We start from the raw sequence: 19,904 nt of genomic DNA, 5'->3' as shown, positions 1-19,904 counted from the left end.
GAATTAATAGAGAGGGATTCACACACTGAACTGAGGCCTCCCCACCCTAAAAGCAAACAATAAGGAAGAGAAGGAAGAAGTCAAAGCACAGCCTCTATGCTAGGAAACCAAGATAAAAATATCTAATTTTTACTTAATATTTAAATATTTAAAATTTTTATTTAAAATCTAATTTTAAATCTAACATTTACTTTAAATGGCTACCCCCCATTTCCCAAAGAAGTCTCTAGGCACCTGGATTATCCCATAAACCGTATTTCCTCCTCCTCCTGGGTCTGAGTGAGATAGTTTGAGTAGATACTTAAAACTGCCTGTAAATCTTGAGTTTAAAAAGTAGAATATGGGGAAGGTGAACTCATCTGCCCAGGGTTTCTGGGGAGTTTCACCACATTAGTGCCCATCTGAGATTCAGAGACCATCCTGGCCCAACATCCACCCTGCCAACCCCAGAGACAGCATTTCTCCTTTAAGAGCTGGCTGAGCCCTGGGTAGGAAAGTAGGTCAAGCTGCTGACATAAACTAATTTATAACTTTTTAAGATTAAGACATGAAGAGAAAAGCTAACTTCCATCTGTATTCTTGCCCTAGGTCATACAAATGTTAAGAGTGAGCGTCTATGGCTTTAGGGTTGAACAGTACACTCACTGTTCATTACCTTAACTGCTGTACTTTATAACACGTGTTCCATAGAGTATCTTGTAGGTAACAAATATTACATCAAAAAGGATGATGAATGAAAAACGGAAGGAAGGAAAGGAGGTAGAAGGAGGCTAAAAAAACTAAGGTTAATGCTTAAGGTAAATTGATCACTTACCATCATTTTTTAATTCCTTTCTATGCCAAGAAGCTCATTTACCACACAAACCCATGGAGTATGATTCCTATAATAAAAAAAAATATATAGTACATACTATTAGCCATAACACTGTCATAAAATCATATTTGTTTATAAAAAGATAAAAATTTCATTCCCATTAAGTTTCTTATTATATTCAACAACAAAAACATTACTCCTTTATATTTCATTTGGTTATACTATAGCATGTTTTATGCTGAACAATACCTAAATGCTCTCCAAAAATAATTAAATGGAAGAGAAAAAGTATTAATTATATAAACAGTCTCTGATATCTTAATCTGGAGGCTTCAAACATTTTTTACTATAATCTATAAATATATACTTTATATTGAAACAAAGTTTCATGAAGTAACATTTACCTCTATTGTAAGAGATGCACTCTAATATTTCCTGCTCTGTTTCATTATTTAAATACTGTTTTCACTGAATTATGACCCACTAATGAATTCCAACTCAATAATATAAAACACTGTGTAACCTCTCCTTAGGAACTTTCAACAACTGAGGTTTGATCAGACTATTTTAATTATAGATTACCTAAGGATCTACACAGAACAGATCCTACTTTTCAGGGAACCTATTTAATGGTGGTCAAATCTTCATTCAAAGAAATACAAAGCTAGGAAACTACATTTTAAAAAAGAAAAAAAAAGAAAAAAAAACAAGAGGACAGAGAAATTGCAAGAAACAGTGGCTTAATCATGTAAGAAAAGCTTCTGAACAAAGAAAAATAAGCAGCAATTGGAACCCAACTTTCTGGGACAAGGGCCTTGGTCACTTATCTTCACCAAGTGAATTCACTCCCTTTTAAATGCAGCACGTCAATTGAAAACATATGTTCAAACAAAAACTTACATACAAGTATTCATAGCAACGTTATTCCTAATAGCCAAAAAGTGGACACAACCCAAATGTCCAAAAATTGATGGATAAATAAAATGTGCTATATCCATTCAAGGAAATCTTATTCAGCCATTAAAAAAAGAATAAAGTGCTTGTACATGCTACAACATAAATGAACCCTGAAAACAAGATGACAAATGAAAGAAGCCGCTCATAAAAGACCACACATTACATAACGCCACTTATATGTAATGTCCAAAATGGGAAAATTCATAGAATCAGAAAAACAGATTATTGCTTGCCTAGGGCTACAGAGTTAGAGGAAAATGGGAGTTACTGCTAATGAGTACAGCATTTCTTTTGGGGATGATGAAAATGTCCTAAAATTCAACATGGTGATGACTGCACAGCTCTGTGAATATACTAATAAACACTTTTTAACTGGGTGATTTGTTGGTATATGGATTATATCTCAATAAAAATGTTACATTTTCAAAAATACATCACCTCTGTTAACAACTCACCAATGCCTCTACGTCTCATGCAAAGTAAAAGTCAAGTCTCCACAGTGGTCCAAGTCCCCACACTCTAAACTTCCTAGCTCCTCATACATCTCTGACCACATCTCCTGCTCCTCTCTTCTGTGATGTTCTTTCCAGCTCAGCGATACGGCCTCTTTAAGTTCCCCAACATGCCAGAAACACTCCTGCCTCAGGGCTTTACACTTTAAAGTCCGCATCTGGAATGCTCAAGACTGACTCCATCTTTGCCCACGTGTAACTTTCTCAGTGAGGCCTACGAAAGCACTCTTTTTTAAAATTGCAATCTGTTTATCCTGACTCCCACTACTGGCACTCCCTATCCCACTTCTTCTCGAGAGCATTCATTACTTAAACTTACTTGGTGTACTGTCCATCTCTCCCCGCAAGAAAGTTAGCTGCATGATGATCTTTGGTTTTGGGTTACTGCTATAGCCTCCGAATACAGAACCGTGTCTGGTTTCTGAGAGGCATTCATTAAATACTTGTTTACTAACAAATGAAACCCATGTTAAAGAATCTTTGCTCAAAATGTTCCTCTCTTCTCACCCTATACATACTCAAAGCCTACCAATTCATCAACTCAAAAAAGTCATCTTCATGAAGCCCATTTTGATATCCCCAGCTGACAGACACTGTCATCTGAATTCTCAGACTACTTGACCTGTAATCATCACTTCTGAAAAGTAGGGACAAGTGTGATACAGTAGAAAAAGTGTATACAAGCACTGGAGTCAACCAAATCACTGGTCGTGTGACTATGAGAAGTTATTCAAACTCTTCAAATATCAGTATTCTAACCCATAAAAATGAAGGCTAGATTGCTTACCCAAGAGAATTTTTTCCACACAAAGACCTATTTACAAATATTCAAAGAGCCTTTCCAGGTTTCCAAACTGGAAACAACCCATATATCAAAAGAAAAGATAATCCAATCTTAGTACATCTATACAGTAGAACAGAGAGCAATACAAAGGAATGAATATACAATAAAATAGATATCTCAGACAGTCTGCTTGGAAAAAGAAGCTGGATGCAAAAGAATACATTCTGAATTATTCCATTTAAATCAAGTTTTAGAACATGCAAAACTAATCCCAGGTGGAAATATCAAAAGTTACCTTAGTTGGAGGGGAAGGACTGGAAAGAAGTTCAAGGAAACTTTCTGGGAAGATGGATTGCGGCAGCGGTTCATGACTATGTATAACTGTGTTCTTACTCACTGAACTGCCCACTTTAAAAAAGTGGGCATACTTTTTGTAAACTATACCTCAGTAAAAGTGATCAAAGGACACACAGTTTAGGGAGGGAAAAAATGAAGGCTATCCTTAATTTATAAGATTGTTAGGAGGATTAGATGAGAAATACTTCTACTGAAATCATCACGACACAGTGAGAAAGACAGCACAATAATATGGGACTGAATCTCAATTTAGCAAATTATTATAGCTACTAATTACATAACCTTTTGCACAAGTCATGAATCCCTCAGAACTTCAGTTTTCTTTTGAGTAAAGAGAATAGTATCTACTTTACAGTTAAATGGTAGCACACTAGAGTTTCTACTAGTTAACACAGTATCGGTTACATAACAAGTCACCAAATGGTTTTTTAAATAAGACATAAAGACCAGCACATAAAAGATGCTCAACTGGTGTTATATCTTTTCTCCATTTCCTTTGGATGACAATTTTCTCCTCATCCTATTACATTTTAGAATCTTGAAAGACAAGATCAGCATTTCAGTGATCTTCCTTTTCCTCTATTTAAGATGGTATGTTTAAAATGCTAGGCACTGAACAAAGGTTTTTAAGGAAAAGAAGGAAGTAGGCTGGCTTGTTGATTAAGCAGAATTAACTCCTTTGACCTCTTTTTCTTTTGGTCATTCCAGAATCAATTAGTGAACTTTCCAATAAAGACAGCTAGCTAGATACCAACAACTTTTTAAGGGAGACACAAATTTATGTATTAATATTATATGATGCATATGCACTAGAAAACAGATTGGAAATAGACAAGCAGCAATGTGGAGCCTGGTGGAAAGACTCTTACATAACAAACGCTATAAAGAAAGATCCACACAGTCAAGGAGGAAAGCAAAGAGAAGTGATCAGGTGGGAACCCACACCTGAAGGAGGGGACACAGAAGTAGGGGAATTACTTGGGTTTGGAGACCCTCTTTGGAAAGAGAAGGGTTTGAACCATATAGTGGGCACCCCAGGCCTAAAGTCTGAGACCAGAAAGACAAATCTTCGCTGGTGTGCAGACCAGAGGGATTGGCAGGGGAACTGTGAGAAACTTGAATTCCACTCATTAAGGGCAGGCATACACTTGCTTCCTTGCTCCCAAAACAAGGCAGAGGAAGCAGACTGAGACTGCCTGTGACTCTAGTTGCTTTCCACAACCACCCCAGTGCACATCCTGGCCCATCTTGTCCACCACACAGCTCCCCACTAGGGTGAAGGTCGACACTGTCAAGGGGAAGGGCACAGGTGAAGGGATGGTGCCGACTCAGACCCAGCTCTGCATATGAATAAGGCAAGGGCAGGAGAAAGCAATGGCACCCCACTCCAGTACTCTCGCCTGGAAAATCCCATGGACGGAGGAGCCTGGTAGGCTACAGTCCATGGGGCCGTGAAGAGTGGGACACGACTGAGCGACTTCACTTTCACTTTTCACTTTCATACATTGGAGAAGGAAATGGCAACCCACTCCAGTGTTCTTGCCTGGAGAATCCCACAGACGGGGGAGCCTGGTGGGCTGCCATCTATGGGGTCACACAGAGTTAGACACGACTGAAGCGACTTAGCAGCAGCTATTACTAGCACTCCTAGAGGCAGCAGATGCAGAGTAGTGTGGACTCTGATGTGCCAAGACAGTCCCGGCGCATGCCCCAACCCACACTGAGTGGGCTGCTCCTGCCCCTCTTGCTCCAGTGTAGCTCCCTTCTGAGGAATGATGCCAATGCTGTGAGAGGAGAGAACATACACTAAGAGGGAATGGAAGCAGTTTGGACCCACCCTTAAGGCTTCTGCTCCAGCACCTTGGTGTGTTCTCTACTGAGCACCAAAGTCCTAGCTCACACCTGGTTCTGACTCTTGCTCTTCCTTCTACAGCCCCACCTCCCACCACAGTGACAGCTGCCAGCAAATCTGGGGTAAGATGTGACTTGTGCTCACTTCAGATCCAGCTCTCCCACCAAAGCCAGTAGGCTCACACAGACTGCATAAGGACACACCCACAAAAGGATACCCCTTTAAGATCATCATAGTTAACAGTTTCACCTAAGTTTACAGAGACAGAGAAAGCTGATCAAAATGAGAAGACAGAGGAATTTATTTCAAGTGAAAGAAAAAGAAAAAAACAAAAAAATATAAACAATTTATCAGGAAAAGAGATCAAAACAGGAATAAGAATGCTAACCAAATTAGGGGAAAGAACAGATGAACACAGAGAGGGTTTTAACAAGGAACTAGAAAACAAAAAAGAACCAGTTAGATCTGAAGAATGCAATAAATGAAATAAAAAAAAAAAACTAGAAGGAAGTTAAGAGCAGACTAGGTAATACAGAAGATTTCACAAGTTATCTGGAAGATAGAAAAATGGAAATCACCCAACCACAACAGTAAGAAAAAAATTTTTTAATCAGAACAGTTTAAGCAACATCTAAGAAAACATCAAGCATACTGAGATTTGCATTATAGGGGTCCCAGAGGGAGAAGAGAGAAGGAAAACATTCAAAAGTGTATTTGATAAAATTATGGCTTAAAACTTTCCAAACCCGAAGATGGAAACAGATAATCAGATACAGGAAGCACAGAGGGTCCCAAACAAGATGAACCCAAACAGACCCATACCAAAACATATCACAATTAAAGTGGCAAAACTTAAAGAGAGAATTCTAAAAGCAACAAGAGAAGAACAGAGTCATATACAAGGGAACACCCATAAGGCTTCTGTAGCAAGCCTGCAGGCCAGACAGGAGTGGCATGAAATATTCTAAATGCTGAAAGGGAAAAACTAGGATACTCTCTACCCAGCAAAATTATGAGTCAGAACTGAAAGAGAGATAAAGAACTTCTCAGACAAGTAAAAGAGTCCATGAACTCTAAACCAATCCTAAAAGACATGTTATAAAGTCTTCCCTAAGTGGAAAAGAAAAGACTACAACAAGAAGTAAGAATATCTATTAAAGGAAAACTCCACTATTACAGTAAGTAACCATTTAGCCCTTACTATTAAGGGCTGTGGTACGGTAGATATACAGCAAAGGCTGAGGATCAACCATTTAAATAAGTCAGCATAAAAATGAAAAAATAAAAACTGTAAGATCAACTATAACTACAATGAACAGTTAAGGGATACATGTGAAGATGTAAAATATAATGTAAAGAATACAAAATATAGTGGGGGTGAGAAAAATGCAGATCTTTTAGAATATGTTTTGATTTAAATGACTACCAGTTTAAAACAAGTAGATATACATCAACACATTCTTTTCAAGTGCACAAGGAATGTTCCCCAGAACAGATCATATGCTAGGCTACAAAACAAGTCTAAACAAATTGAAGAAAGTTTATATCAAGCAATTTTCTAACCACAATGGTATGAGAAAAGAATCAATTACAGGAAGAAAAATGAGAAAAACACAGACACATGGGGACCAAGCAGTACACTAATAAAAACATCAAGCGATTAATGAACTAATCAAAAAGGATATCAAAAATTACCTTCAGACAAATGAAAATAAAAACACAACTCTCCAAAACCTATGTGATGCTGCAAAAGCAAATCTAAGAGGAAAGTTTATAGCAATATAAGCCTATGTCAGGAAACAAACAAAACAAAAAATCGTAAATAATCCAATCTAGCATCTAAGTAATTAGGGAAAAAAAAAGAACAAAAAGCTCAAAGTGAGCAGAAGGAAGGAAATAATAAAGACCAGAGAGGAAATAAATAAAATAGAGACCAAAAAATAGAAAAGATCAATTTCATCAGCACCCAGTTTTCTGAAATGACAAAATTTAAAGCCTTTAGCCAGGCTCATCAAGAAAAAAAGAAAGTGGATCCAAATAAACAAAATGAGAAATTAAGAGAAGAAACTACATCTAATATCATGGAGATACAAAAAAAAATCATAAGAGAATACTACAAAATCATATGAGAATATGGCAACAAACTGGCAACAAACAGAAGAAATGGATAAATTTCTAGAAACATACAAACTTCTAAGACAGAATCAAGAAGAAATAGACAACCTGAACAGACCAATCACTAGCAGTGAGATTGAATTAGTAATCAAAAAAAAACTGACAGCAAACAAAAGTTCAGGAACTGATGGCTTCATAGTGGAATTCTACCAAACACATGAAGAACTAATACTTAACCTTCTTAAACTATTTCAAAAAGTTAAAGAGGAATAAATACTCCCAAATTCATCCTACAATGCCACCATCATGCTGATACCAAAAAGAAACACAGATACTCCAAAAAAAGAAAATTACAGGGCAACATCTCTGATGAATAGACGTAAAAATCCTCAACATAATATTAGCAAACTGATTTCAATAATATATAGAAAGATCACACACATGATCAAGCAGGGGTTTTTCCAGGGATACAAGGATGACCCAATATCTGTAAATCAATCAATGTAAAACACAACATTAACAAAAGGAAGAATAAAAATCACATAATCATAGACGTAGAAAAAATATCTGATAAAATTCAACATCCATTCATGACAAAAACTTTTATCATAGTTGGTACAGAAGGAACACATTTGAATATAATAATGGCTATTTATGACAAATCCACAGCTAACATCATAGTCAATGGTGAAAAGCTGAAAGTTTTTCCTCTGGGATCAGGAACAAGACAAAGATTTCCACCTTTACAACTTCTCTTTAACACAGTATTGCAAATCCTACACATAGTAACTGGACAATAAAAAGAAACAGGACACCCAAATTGGAAGGAAATAAGTAAAACTGTCCCTATTTGCAAATGACATGATGCTCTATACAAAAAATACTAAGGTCCCAACCAAAAAACTATTACAACTGATAAGTAGGTTTAGTAAAGTTACAGGATACAAGGCTAACACACAGAAATATGTTGCTTTTCTACACACTAATAGAGAATTATCAGAAAGCAAAAAAAAAAAAAAAAATCCCATTTAAAATCACATCAAAAAAAAAAAAAAAATATATATATATAGGAATAAACTTAACCCAGGAGGTAAAAGACCTACGCTCTGAAAACTATAAGACACTGATGAAGGAAACTGAAAATGATACAAAGAAATGGAAAGATGACCCATGTTTATGGACTGGAAGAATTCATATTGTTAATATTACCCAAAGTAATCTACAGATTTATGCAATCCCTGTCAAAATACTTGTGACATGTTTGCACAGAACTAGACCAATAATCCTAAAAATCATTTAGAATCACAAAAGAAACTGAATAACCAAAGCAATCTTTAGAAAAAAGAACAAATCTGGACTCACACTCCCTAACTTCAGACTACACTACAAAACTACAATAACCAAAGCAATATACTAACGGCACAGAAACAGACATATGTATCAAGCGGATGGAATAGGGAGCCCAGAAAAAAACCCATGCACTTATGGTCAGTTAATTTACAACAGAAGAGGAAGGAATATACAACAGGAATAAAGACAGTGTCTTTAATAACTGGTGATGGGAAAACTGGACAGCTACATGTAAAAGAAAAAACTGGGACATTTTCTCACTCCAAATATAAAAATAAATCCAAATGGATTAAAGACCTAAATGTAAGACCAGAAACCATAAAATTCCTAGAAGAAAATGCAAGCAGAACACTCTTTGATATAAACTGAGGCAACATATTTTTGGATCTGTCTCCTAAGACAAAGGAAACAAATGTAAAAATAAGCAAATGTGACATAATTAAACAAACTTTGTGAACTATAATTTGTAGATTAATAAATACATTAAGGGACATGTTTAGCACAAACTTAAATACCACAAAGAATTTCTGAGGAGCCATCCATTTGGATAAAAAATCAATAGAGTGAGCAAGCACAGAAGTGATACCAAGAGCCCATGTCAGGTTAAATGCCACCATTGTGTCGGGTTAAAAATGTTATATTAGGGCTTCCCTGGTGGCTCAGTCATGGAGAATCCACCTGCCAATGCAGGAGACATGGGTTTGCTCCCTGATCCGAGAGGATCCCACATGCCTCCGAGCAACTAAGCTTGTGTGCCATAACTACTGCGCCTGTGTCCTAGAGCCCAGGAACCACACCTACTGAGCCCACACGCACCACAACGACTGAAACCCATGCTCCACAACAAGACAAGCCACCACAATGAGGAGTACACACACCGCAACGAGAGAGCAGCCCCAGCTCATCACAACTGGAGAAAACCCAAAAAAATAAAATAAATTTTAAAACAAGTTTTAAAGGCTATGTTATCGTTTCTCTCAAAAAGACACATAAATGGCTGGTGAGAGCATCAAATGATGTTAAACAGTATTAGTCATTAGTGAAACACAAATCACAACCTAACAACTACAGTGAGATACCTCTTCACAAATACCAGGATGGCTATAATCAAAAATCAAAAACCCAAAAAACAAACAAAACCAGCGTTACAGATGATGTGAAAAATTGGAACCCACCATACACTGCTGATTGTGAATGCAATATGGTGCAGCTGGTTCTGTAAACAGTCTGGCAGTTCCTAGAGTGGTTAGATACAGAGTTACAGTACAAACCATCCATTCCATTCTTAGAGAAATGAAAACAGGCCCACAAAAAAGCTTATACATAAATGTTCACAGAAGTGTTGTCTATAGTATTCAGAAGCTGAAACAATCCAAATGTCTATCAACTGATGAATGGATTAAAAAAACGTGGTACCCACACAACAGAATTATTATTCATTCATAAAAGAAATGAAGCTCTTGGAAAAGTCAAACTACCAAGACAGGAAAAACATCAACGACTGCCAGGGATTGAGGGGGAAGGAGGAATAGACAGAGAAAAGAGAATCTTTAGGCCTGTGAAAGCACTCTGTATAATACTATAATGATGGATACCTGTCATTATGTGTGTGTGTGTGCATGCTCACTCAGTCGTGTCCAACTCTTTGCGTCTATATGAACTGTAGCCTGCCACACTTCTCCGTCCATGGGATTTTCCTGACAAGGATACTGGGGTGGGTTGCCATTTCCTCCTCTAGGAGATCTTCTTGACCCAGGGATCAAACTCACATCTCCTGCACTGGCAGGCAGATTCTTTACTACTGAGCCGCCTGAGAAGTCCTCACCTGCCATTACACATTTGTCCTAACCCATAAAATGTACACCAATAGTAGAGAGTAATGTAAACTATGGACTTTAGGTCACAACAATTTGCCAGTGTAGGTTCATCAATCGTAACAAATGTACCACTCTCGCAAGGGATGTTGATAATGGAGAGGCTATACATGAGAAGGAAATGGTAACCCACTCCAGTATTCTTGCCTGGAGAATCCCATGGACGGAGAAGCCTGGTAGGCTACAGTCCACGGGGTCACAAAGAGTCGGACACGGCTGAGCGACTTCACTATCACTATACATGAGTAGAGACAGGGAGTATATGGGAAGTCTCTGTATTTTCCTCCTAATTTTGCTGCAATTCTAAAACTGCTCTAAGAAAAGATTTATAGGCAACTGTCCTGTGATGTCAGTGGTACAGCGTGTTTGCCACTTTATTATATAGCTAAGCAGAACATGTGCTTAATCTTTGGATGCTGAAGGAGACGGATGGGCTTTGGAGTGAATGTGGCAGTTTAAAAAAAAATACCTTGATTTTTTGGACCTGCATATTTAGGTGTTTTGGAACACAGCTGTTTCCTCCTTGAGTTTCAAATATAAGACTGCTATAGTCACATGACAATATTGAGAGGTGGAATCTTGTTTGTTACTGTCATTCCCATTCCTTTTCGTTTAGAATCAGAATAAAGTTGTATTTCAAATATCAAAAAAAAAAAAAAAAAGGATGGGGAGGGTTCTTATAGTGCTGCAGGAAGATCCTGAACTCAACTCCTCCTATGTATACAACAAATCTAAAACTATACATGAATAATTTCCTTGGAAAGGGACATAAAAACTTGGTAAAAAGAACTTCCACAACAAAGGGCAGAACATCAATACAGACATGAAAGGCACAGGATGAGAGAGGCAGAGACAGTTTAACCAAGGAAAACCGCAATACCAGCTGTGTCAATTCACAATCAGGAGGCACCAGAAGATACGGATCTTTTCTCTGAAAAGCAAGGGATCTGAGCTCCACATCAAGCACTCCAACCCCTAGATCCTGCATAGGAGAGATGAGCCCCCAAAACAACTATCTTTAAATAACAATAGAAAATACGTCCAGTAAATCTGCAGAACTTCTGGGAATGGACAACCACTCTTAAAAACTCACAGGTAGATTTACTCAACCCAGGAATCAGCACAAAAACACCTGATTAAAAGTGCATAGACCATAAGTGATGAAGACCCACTTTCTAATCCTGAAGTATCTTCCAGAGACTATAAGCCAATCAGAACACTCCCCAGGGACTGAACCATTGGCAGGAGCCTTTTCTAAGATTTATTTTTTATTGAGGTAACCTTGGCTTATACCGTTACATACTTTCACGTACATAACATGATATTTCTACTTGTGTATACCCAACAGTGTGCTCACCAAAAATTCAGATTCCATCTGTCAACACAGTTAACTACCTTTATCCATTGTACCCTACTCCCCTCCTGTCCCTTCTCCTCTGGTAACCATTATTCTGTTCTCTGTATCCGCATGTTTCTTCTGGTTTGGGTTGTTCACTTATTTTTTGTTTTTATATTTCACATAAGTGAAATCTTACAGTATTTGTCTTTCTCCCATGCGACTTACTTCACTGAGCATAGTACACTCAAGCTCTATCCATGTTTATGGATGAATAGTATTTCATTATGTGTGTATACAAATACATATATATCACATCTTCTTTATCCATTCATCTATTGATGAGCACTTAGATTGTTTCCACATCTTGGTGATTATAAATAATGTGGCAATGAACATGGGGGCAGAGTTATATTTTCAGATTAGTGTTTTCATATTCCTTAAATAAATACCAGAAAGTGGGCTAGCTGGATCATACGGTAGATCTATTCCTAATTTTTGAAGAATGTCCATAATGTCTTCTAAAGTGCCTGCACCAATTTACAGTCCCACCAACAGTGCATAAGGTTTCCCTTTTCTCCATATCCTCACCAAAATTTGTTATTTCTTTGCTTTGCAATAATAGCCATTCTAACTGGCATGAAGAGATATCTCATTACAGCTTAGATTCGCATTTCCCTATTAATTAACGATGTTGAACATCTTTTCATGTGTCATTTGCATATCTTCACTGGAAAAATAACTATTCAGATCATCTGCCCACTTTTCAATAAATTGTTTCTTTTTGTTGCTGTTGAGCTGTATTAGTTCTTTATACATTTTGGATATTGACCCCTTATCAGATACATCATTTGCAAATACCTTCTTCCACTCAGTAGGTTGTTTTTGTTTTGTTGATGGTTTCCTTTACCGCACATAAGTTTTTTAATTTAATGTAGTCCCATTTGTTTACTTTTGCTTTTGTTTCCCCTTGGCTTAAGAAACTAATCTAGAAAGATATTGCTAAGACTGATGTCAAGGAACATACTACCCACAGTTTCTTCTAGGAGTTTTATGGTTTCAGGTCTTACATTTAAATCATTAATTCATTTTGAGTTGATTTTTGTGTACAGTGTGAGATAGCAGTCTAGTTTCTTTTTTTTGCATCTTGCTGTCAAGTTTTCCTAGGACTACCTGTTGAAGAAGCCGTCCTTCCTCCATTTTATGAGCTTTGTTCCTTTGTAGTCCATATATGAGTGGGTTTATTTCTCAAATCTCTTCTACTGGTAAGTGTATCTATTTTTCTGTCAATGTCATGCTGTATTGCTTACTATGGCTTTTCAAAATAGTTTGCCATCAGGAAGTGTGATACCTCCAGTTTTGTTCTTTTCTCTTAGGATGCTTTGATTATTCAGTATCTTGTGCCTCCATATAAATTTTAATATTATATAAAGTTCATAATTTTTGGCTTTATTTCTCCTGGAATGTTGACAGGATTGCACTGAATCTGTAGATTGCATTAGGTAATATGGCCTTTTTAACAATATTAATTCTTCCAATCCATAAGCATGGAATATCTATTTATTTGTGTCTTCTTAAATTTCTTTCAACAATGTATTATATTTTTGAGTTTAAAGGTCTTTCAAATCCTTACTTTCATTCCTATTTTATTATTTTATTGCAATTTAAATAGGATTCTTTTCCTAATTTCTCTTTCTGCTAGCACACTGTTAGCATATAGTAATACAACAGATTTCTGTATTTTTATTTTGTATCCTGCAACTATACTGTAATTATTATTTCTTTTCTTTCTTTGGCTTATCGGCATGTGGAATCTTAGTTCCTCAACCAGGGATCAACCTGTGCCCCTGCAGTGGAAGTGTGGAGTCCTAACAAGTGGTCTGCCAGGGAATTCCCCTGTATTTATTTCTAAGTTTTTTGGTGACATCCTTAGGGTTTTCTATTTATAAAATCATGTTATCCATAAATAGTGATGAATTTACATCTTCTTTCCAATTTGGATGCCTTCTACTTCCTTTTCCTGCCTGAGTGCTCTGGCCAGGATTTCCAATACTATGTTGAATAAGAATGGCAAGAGTTGGCATCTTTGTCTTGCCCCGAATTTAGAGAGATCGCTTTAAGCTTTTCACCATTAAGTATGATATTAACTGAAGGTCTGTTTCATATATGGCCTTTATTATGTTGACATATATTCCTCTTAAACGCACTGTGTTGAGAGTGTTTATCATAAATGAGTATTAAATGGTGTCACGTGCTTTTTTCTGCATTTATTGAAATCATGATTTTCAGCCTTCATTTTGTTAAAGTGGCATATCACATTTACTGATTTGTAGATGCAAATTTTTTTTTAAAAAACCACTGAAATGTACACTTTAACAGTTGAATTTTCTATGCGAAATATCTCAACAAAGCTTTTTAAAAAAAGGACTTAGAATTTCTAAAATTTCAGTTACTACTTTCATACTTGTCCTAACTACCATCTGTACTACTATCTACATAACATTTCTCTATCGAAAGAACTACATTTTGACTTAAATTTTAAAAGGAACCATAACACCACCATAAATGAAAAATCTGCTAATATAAAAAAATGAATATGGCAAAATACTGGGAGTGCTACTCAAATTAAATTTGAGAACTCCAGGCTACAGGAAAACAATGGCCAAGCAGAAAATAGAGTGCACACACACACACACACACACACACACACAAAAGTTAGTAAGCAGGGAATGAACACTAGGACTAACTGGGCCCAAGGTTTCTGAACAAGTTGCTGCCTGTGATGAACTGAAGTCTCACTTGTCCTACCCTGCCCTGCAGTCCCAGAATGTACAGACACCTGAGAGTCCTAGAGATAAAAATGTGAAGACTGGCTCAAGTGCCAGGAAAGGCATCTGTCCTCTCTGAGTTCAGGCGCACAGGTTCTGAAAAGGCAAGAATCAAATGGCAGGCCCAAAATAGGAAGAAGCCTGCTATCAGCACGACTCTAAAAAATATAGGCCCAACTCACCAAAGTAACAACAGTACTTCTATCTATGATCTGTCTCGTGTTTGTCGGTAAATTCTAGAAAAATCAGGGTTTCAATCAGTTACTCTCCAACATTCATAAAATTTATCACTCATGTTTTTGCCTCTTCTAAAATAAAAGAAAATCTTGAGTATTTACTTTCTGAGACTGGAACTTAAACAATGCTGGTGTCAGCACACTCAAAACTATTGGTAATTTTTCACATTTGCCAACTTGAAAATAAGTGTATAACAGTAAAGTAAGTATTCTGAAAAGCAATACAGACATTTTATAATTCCAAGTTATTTAATGAGGTTTTGAATCCTATATTTATTGCCATGAATACATTAACTAAGAGGTATTTCAAGCTGGTTTTAGAAAAGACAGAGGAACCAGAGACCAAATTGCCAACATCCACTGGATCACTGAAAAAGCAAGAGAGTTCCAGAAAGACATCTATTTCTGCTTTATTGACTATGCGAAAGCCTTTGACTGTGTGGATCACAATAAACTGTGGAAAATTCTGAAAGAGATGGGAATACCAGACCACCTGACCTGCCTCTTGAGAAACCCATATGCAGGTCAGGAAGCAACCGTTAGAACTGGACATGGAACAACAGACTGGTTCCAAATAGGAAAAGGAGTACGTCAAGGCTGTATGTTGTCACCCTGCTTATTTAACTTATATGCAGAGTACATCATGAGAAATGCTGGGCTGAAGAAGCATAAGCAGGAATCAAGATTGCTGGGAGAAATACCAATAACCAGATATGCAAATGACACCACCCTTATGGCAGAAAGTGAAGAACTAAAGAGCCTCTTGATGAAAGTGAAAGAGAGTGAAAAAGTTGGCTTAAAGCTCAACATTCAGAAAACTAAGATCACGGCATCTGGTCCCATCACTTCATGGCAAATAGATGGGAAAACAGTGGAAACAGTGGCTGACTTTATTTTGAGGGGGGCTCCAAAATCACTGCAGATGGTGACTGCTTTCATGAAATTAGAAGACGCTTACTCCTTGGAAGGAAAGTTATGACCAACCTAGACAGCATATTAAAAAGGAGAGACATTACTTTGCTAACAAAGGTCCATCTAGTAAAGGCTATGATTTTTCCAATAGTCATGTATGGATGTGAGAGTTGGACTATAAAGAAAGCTGAGTGCCAGAGAATTGATGCTTTTGAACTGTGGTGTTGGAGAAGACTCTTGAGAGTCCCTTGGACTGCAAGGAGATCCAACCAGTCCATCCTAAAGGAGATCAGTCCTGGGTGTTCATTGGAAAGACTGATGTTGAAGCTGAAACTCCAATACTTTGGCCACCTGATGCGAAGAGCTGACTCATTTGAAAAGACCCGGATGCTGGGGAAGATTGAGGGCACGAGAAGAAGGGGACGACAGAGGATGAGATGGTTGGATGGCATCACTAACTCAATGGACATGAGTTTGGGTAGGCTCATGGGGTTGCAAAGAGTTGGACATGACTGAGTGACTGAACTGAAGAGGTATTTATTTTCTTCCATAAACCCATGCTTCTTTGAAAATATCAAAATTACCTCTCCTTTCCAACAATATATTAAAAACGAGCTTGACACATAGAGAAATCTTTACAAACGAAATATGATGTCTGAGATTTGCTTCCAAAAGAATAGGAAGCGACAGCTTTTGTGGGGCAAGACTGTCCATACATAGGTAATTACTGAAATAGATTGGTACATAGAAATAAATTTTTCTATTCTCTCCACTTCGCATATGTTTTCAAAATATATAATAAACTTACTTTAGGAAGTTATCACTAAAATGTAGAAATTATTTTAGTAAAGTTTCATGAAATCTTTAGTGTTTCATGTCACAGAGCAAAAAAATACTTCCTTCTAATATTTTTTAAGGATGTCTCCACCAATGGACTGTAGATCTTTCTCTTTATATTCCGTAAGACCTACTGCCAAAGCCAGACAGATGTCTGTGAAAAAGGTTACCATCCCGGCGTAAAACTGGAAACAGATTTTTATTAGTGACTTGTTTGTTATACAAGCCATTGGCCGTTTTCATTTCTACAATTTCAGAAATGCTGATTTCACAAAGGATATTAGACTGCACCATTACAGAGAATCCTATTTATCTTCCTATTAAATACCACTACCACTTTCTAAGTGTTTAAAGAATGTTCCTATATGATTTCCCAAAGAATTTTTGCTTCTTCTTTAAACTAGGTTGGGTTGTGATTGGGTGTGAAGGTGAAAGAGGACAATGTCAATCCCCTTCATATAGTGTTTAAAAGAAGGAATTAGTGAAGTCAGTATCAAATCAACATGTAGAGATTCTTAAATATCTGTGAAGCTGGAAGAACAATTTTGAAGTCTATGCTTAAAACACTAGATCCTTTGGAGCTCAAGTAACCAATTTTTTCATAACTGTATCTATATAGCCACACTGATTATGCTTCCATATAGATCCACCAGGTAAACTGACCTAAACCATCAGGGTTCAGAGAATGAAAAAAAAAAAAAATTGTAGCTCAAGGGAGTGGGGAGAAAGAAAGAAAAGGAAAAAGCATATGGTGAGTGTTTAATATGAGCCAGAAGCAGTTCTATGGAGAAGGCAATGGCACCCCACTCCAGTACTCTTGCCTGGAAAATCCCATGGATGGAGGAGCCTGGTGGGCTGCAGTCCATGGAGTGGCTAAGAGTCTGACACAACTGAGCAACTTCACTTTCACTTTTCACTTTCATGCATTGGAGAAGGAAATGGCAACCCACTCCAGTGTTTTTGCCTGGAGAATCCCAGGGACGGGGGACCCTGGTGGGCTGCCATCTATGGGGTCACACAGAGTCGGACACGACTGAAGTGACTTAGCAGCTTAGCAGAAGCAGTTCTAAAGCTTTAGACACCTCATTTACTTGCTATCAACAAACTTGTGAGATAGACAATAATATCCATATTTTACAGGTGAGGAAACTAAGGCTCAGAAAAATTTGTCTGTCAAAGGACAAGCAGGAGAGCTGGGATTCAAACTCAGATCAGTTTGCCTTCAGAGCCATTAAGCCACATTTCCACTGACACCTTTTCAAATCATAATAAAAAATTGACTCTGTAATTAATATTAATTCCTTAGTGGATATTATTCAAATCACTTCAATATGCAGCATAAATCAATCTGCCACGAACATATTTTGGGGAAAAGTCGTATTTAACAACAACGACAAAAAAAAAATACAAGGACCAGAGCATCAATATAAACCAGAGTGGGACACTGATCAGAACACCAACCTTAGGTTTAAAAAGCTTAATTCCAGATGAACCATTTACCAGCGGCTGACCTGGGGCAAGGAATGACCTCAGTTTCCCCACTGGTAAAATGTACAACGCTTATCCCGTTCTTCCACCTCGGATTGTTGACACTGATGGGAACGAAATTGCTAACGCTGGTGAAATCAACATGTGCTTATATATAAGGAATTACTCTATTCAGTAAGATATTATACTGAAGAGCTATTTTCATGTCAGAATAACTTGGCACAAATAGAATGAGGAATACAGTTCACCAACAACAGGAAGAAGCTGCTCTCAAGCGGGCGGGCCCCATCTCAGCGGGAGCCACTTGACAGCAGCAGGTGCTGCTTGGAGGACCAGTTTTCTGTCTGCTTTCAAACAATCCCGTCCCTCACTGGCAGGGGAGGGAAGGAGCGAATGAAGGGCTGGGCAAGGAGCACCAAAAGAGGCAGAAGGTTAGGTTCTACTACCCCCAGGTGCCAGGCCCTGGTTAAACTCTTTACCCCTCCAGGCCTCAATTCACGCATCTGTAAGACGCAGAGACCTTTCCCGCCCTGCTTCCCAGGCAGAGCTAATACCCCAGTCAACGTGCAGGAAAAGCGTGGTAAACCCTGTGAGAATGACACGGTGACGATCACCTGTCAAATGAAAGGCTGGGAGGACGGCTCCTCTGTTAGCCCCTAGAAGTTTGGACATTCCGAAAGCGTCGACCCGCGGCCGCCCTGGGCCGTCCCTCTGATGGAGTAACGCAGCCCCCCGCCCACCTCTCGGCCCGCGGGGTGCGCGGAGTCCCTTGTCGCCCACACCCCTAGATGAGTCCGCAGGGCAGGCCCAGAGCCTGCCCACCCCCGTCCCCAGGCCTCATCGAAGGACCCCACGGCCCTCCCGAGCTGCCGCGGCTCCCCTCCCCCAGCAGTGTTCCCTGTCCCTCTCCGCTCGCACTCCCAGGTGAGGGGAGGGGGTGAAAGGGCGTACCCCGCCGCCATTTTGTCCCCTTGGCCCCCTCTACGCCTTCCGCCGACCCGCACCCCAGTCCAGGATCTCCCGGCTCTGCGTAACGCGCGCCCCTCGCGGACACTCACCCCTGGCCGCCCTGCGCAGTTCGGGGCGGCTCCGAGCGTCCCGCCGGGAAAGGGGCGGGGCGGGGCGATAGCGGAGGGGCGGGGCGGCTGGCCGGCGCACCACGTGACTCCCAGCTGCGGCCGCGCCCCTCGGTGCTCCACTCGCCGGCAACCCGCGCGCAAGCGCAGCCAGCTTCCCGCCGACGGGCCGCCGAGGCGGGAGGTAGGGCGTGGGTTTCTTTCGTGACCCGGGCGCGGCTGCTTCTCGGGTCTGTTCCCTTCCCCAGGCCGTGCTTGCATCCCGCTTTTGGCCACACAGTTGTTTCTCTCACGAAATCAGTCCCTCCCTTTCCTCTGCTTCCTTTATCACCATAGTCTGTCCCATAGATAAAGAACATAGAAGTCCGCCTCAGAAATCTGTAACTCTGAAATTGCTTCAGAAGAGTGCAGTCCTAAGCCAAACACAGCTTACCCTCTGCCGCAAAGCTTTATTCGGCACCGCCCGTGTGCCAGACTTGAAAGGATCAAAGTACAAAGACCTAGCAATTGTGTGTTCTGTACTTCAAAGACAAACATACGAATTAAGTAATCCAGCAATGTCAGAACCATTCAGAC

At 39.0% G+C, this 19,904-nt stretch overlaps 1 protein-coding gene across 11 annotated transcripts in view; it reads right to left on the bottom strand.

Moving 5' to 3' along the window:
* SCAPER (S-phase cyclin A associated protein in the ER) overlaps nt 1-19,352 on the bottom strand; it is a 419,038-nt gene extending 399,686 nt beyond the window's left edge. For 7 of the 11 annotated variants that reach the window (XM_086363974.1, XM_086363978.1, XM_086363979.1 and 4 more), the window contains exons 1-2: nt 19,311-19,352; nt 815-881 (exon numbers count right to left, since the gene is read on the bottom strand). In XM_086363974.1, the coding sequence (XP_086220100.1) occupies nt 815-820 (6 nt within the window). In that variant the 5' untranslated portion in view covers nt 821-881; nt 19,311-19,352. Of the gene's footprint in view, nt 1-814; nt 882-19,203 lie in introns of all 11 variants that reach the window. The other 4 variants (XM_086363975.1, XM_086363977.1, XM_086363981.1 and 1 more) reach the window with 1 other exon arrangement.
* Between the last annotated feature and the right edge of the window lie 552 nt (nt 19,353-19,904).

This window comes from Bos grunniens, chromosome 21 (genome assembly GCF_055505025.1).
Source record: "Bos grunniens cultivar Pamir isolate PY7600 chromosome 21, Bosgru_T2T1.0, whole genome shotgun sequence".
In the NCBI taxonomy this organism is placed as follows: domain Eukaryota; kingdom Metazoa; phylum Chordata; class Mammalia; order Artiodactyla; family Bovidae; genus Bos; species Bos grunniens.
This window is presented reverse-complemented; position numbering and strand designations above follow the sequence as displayed.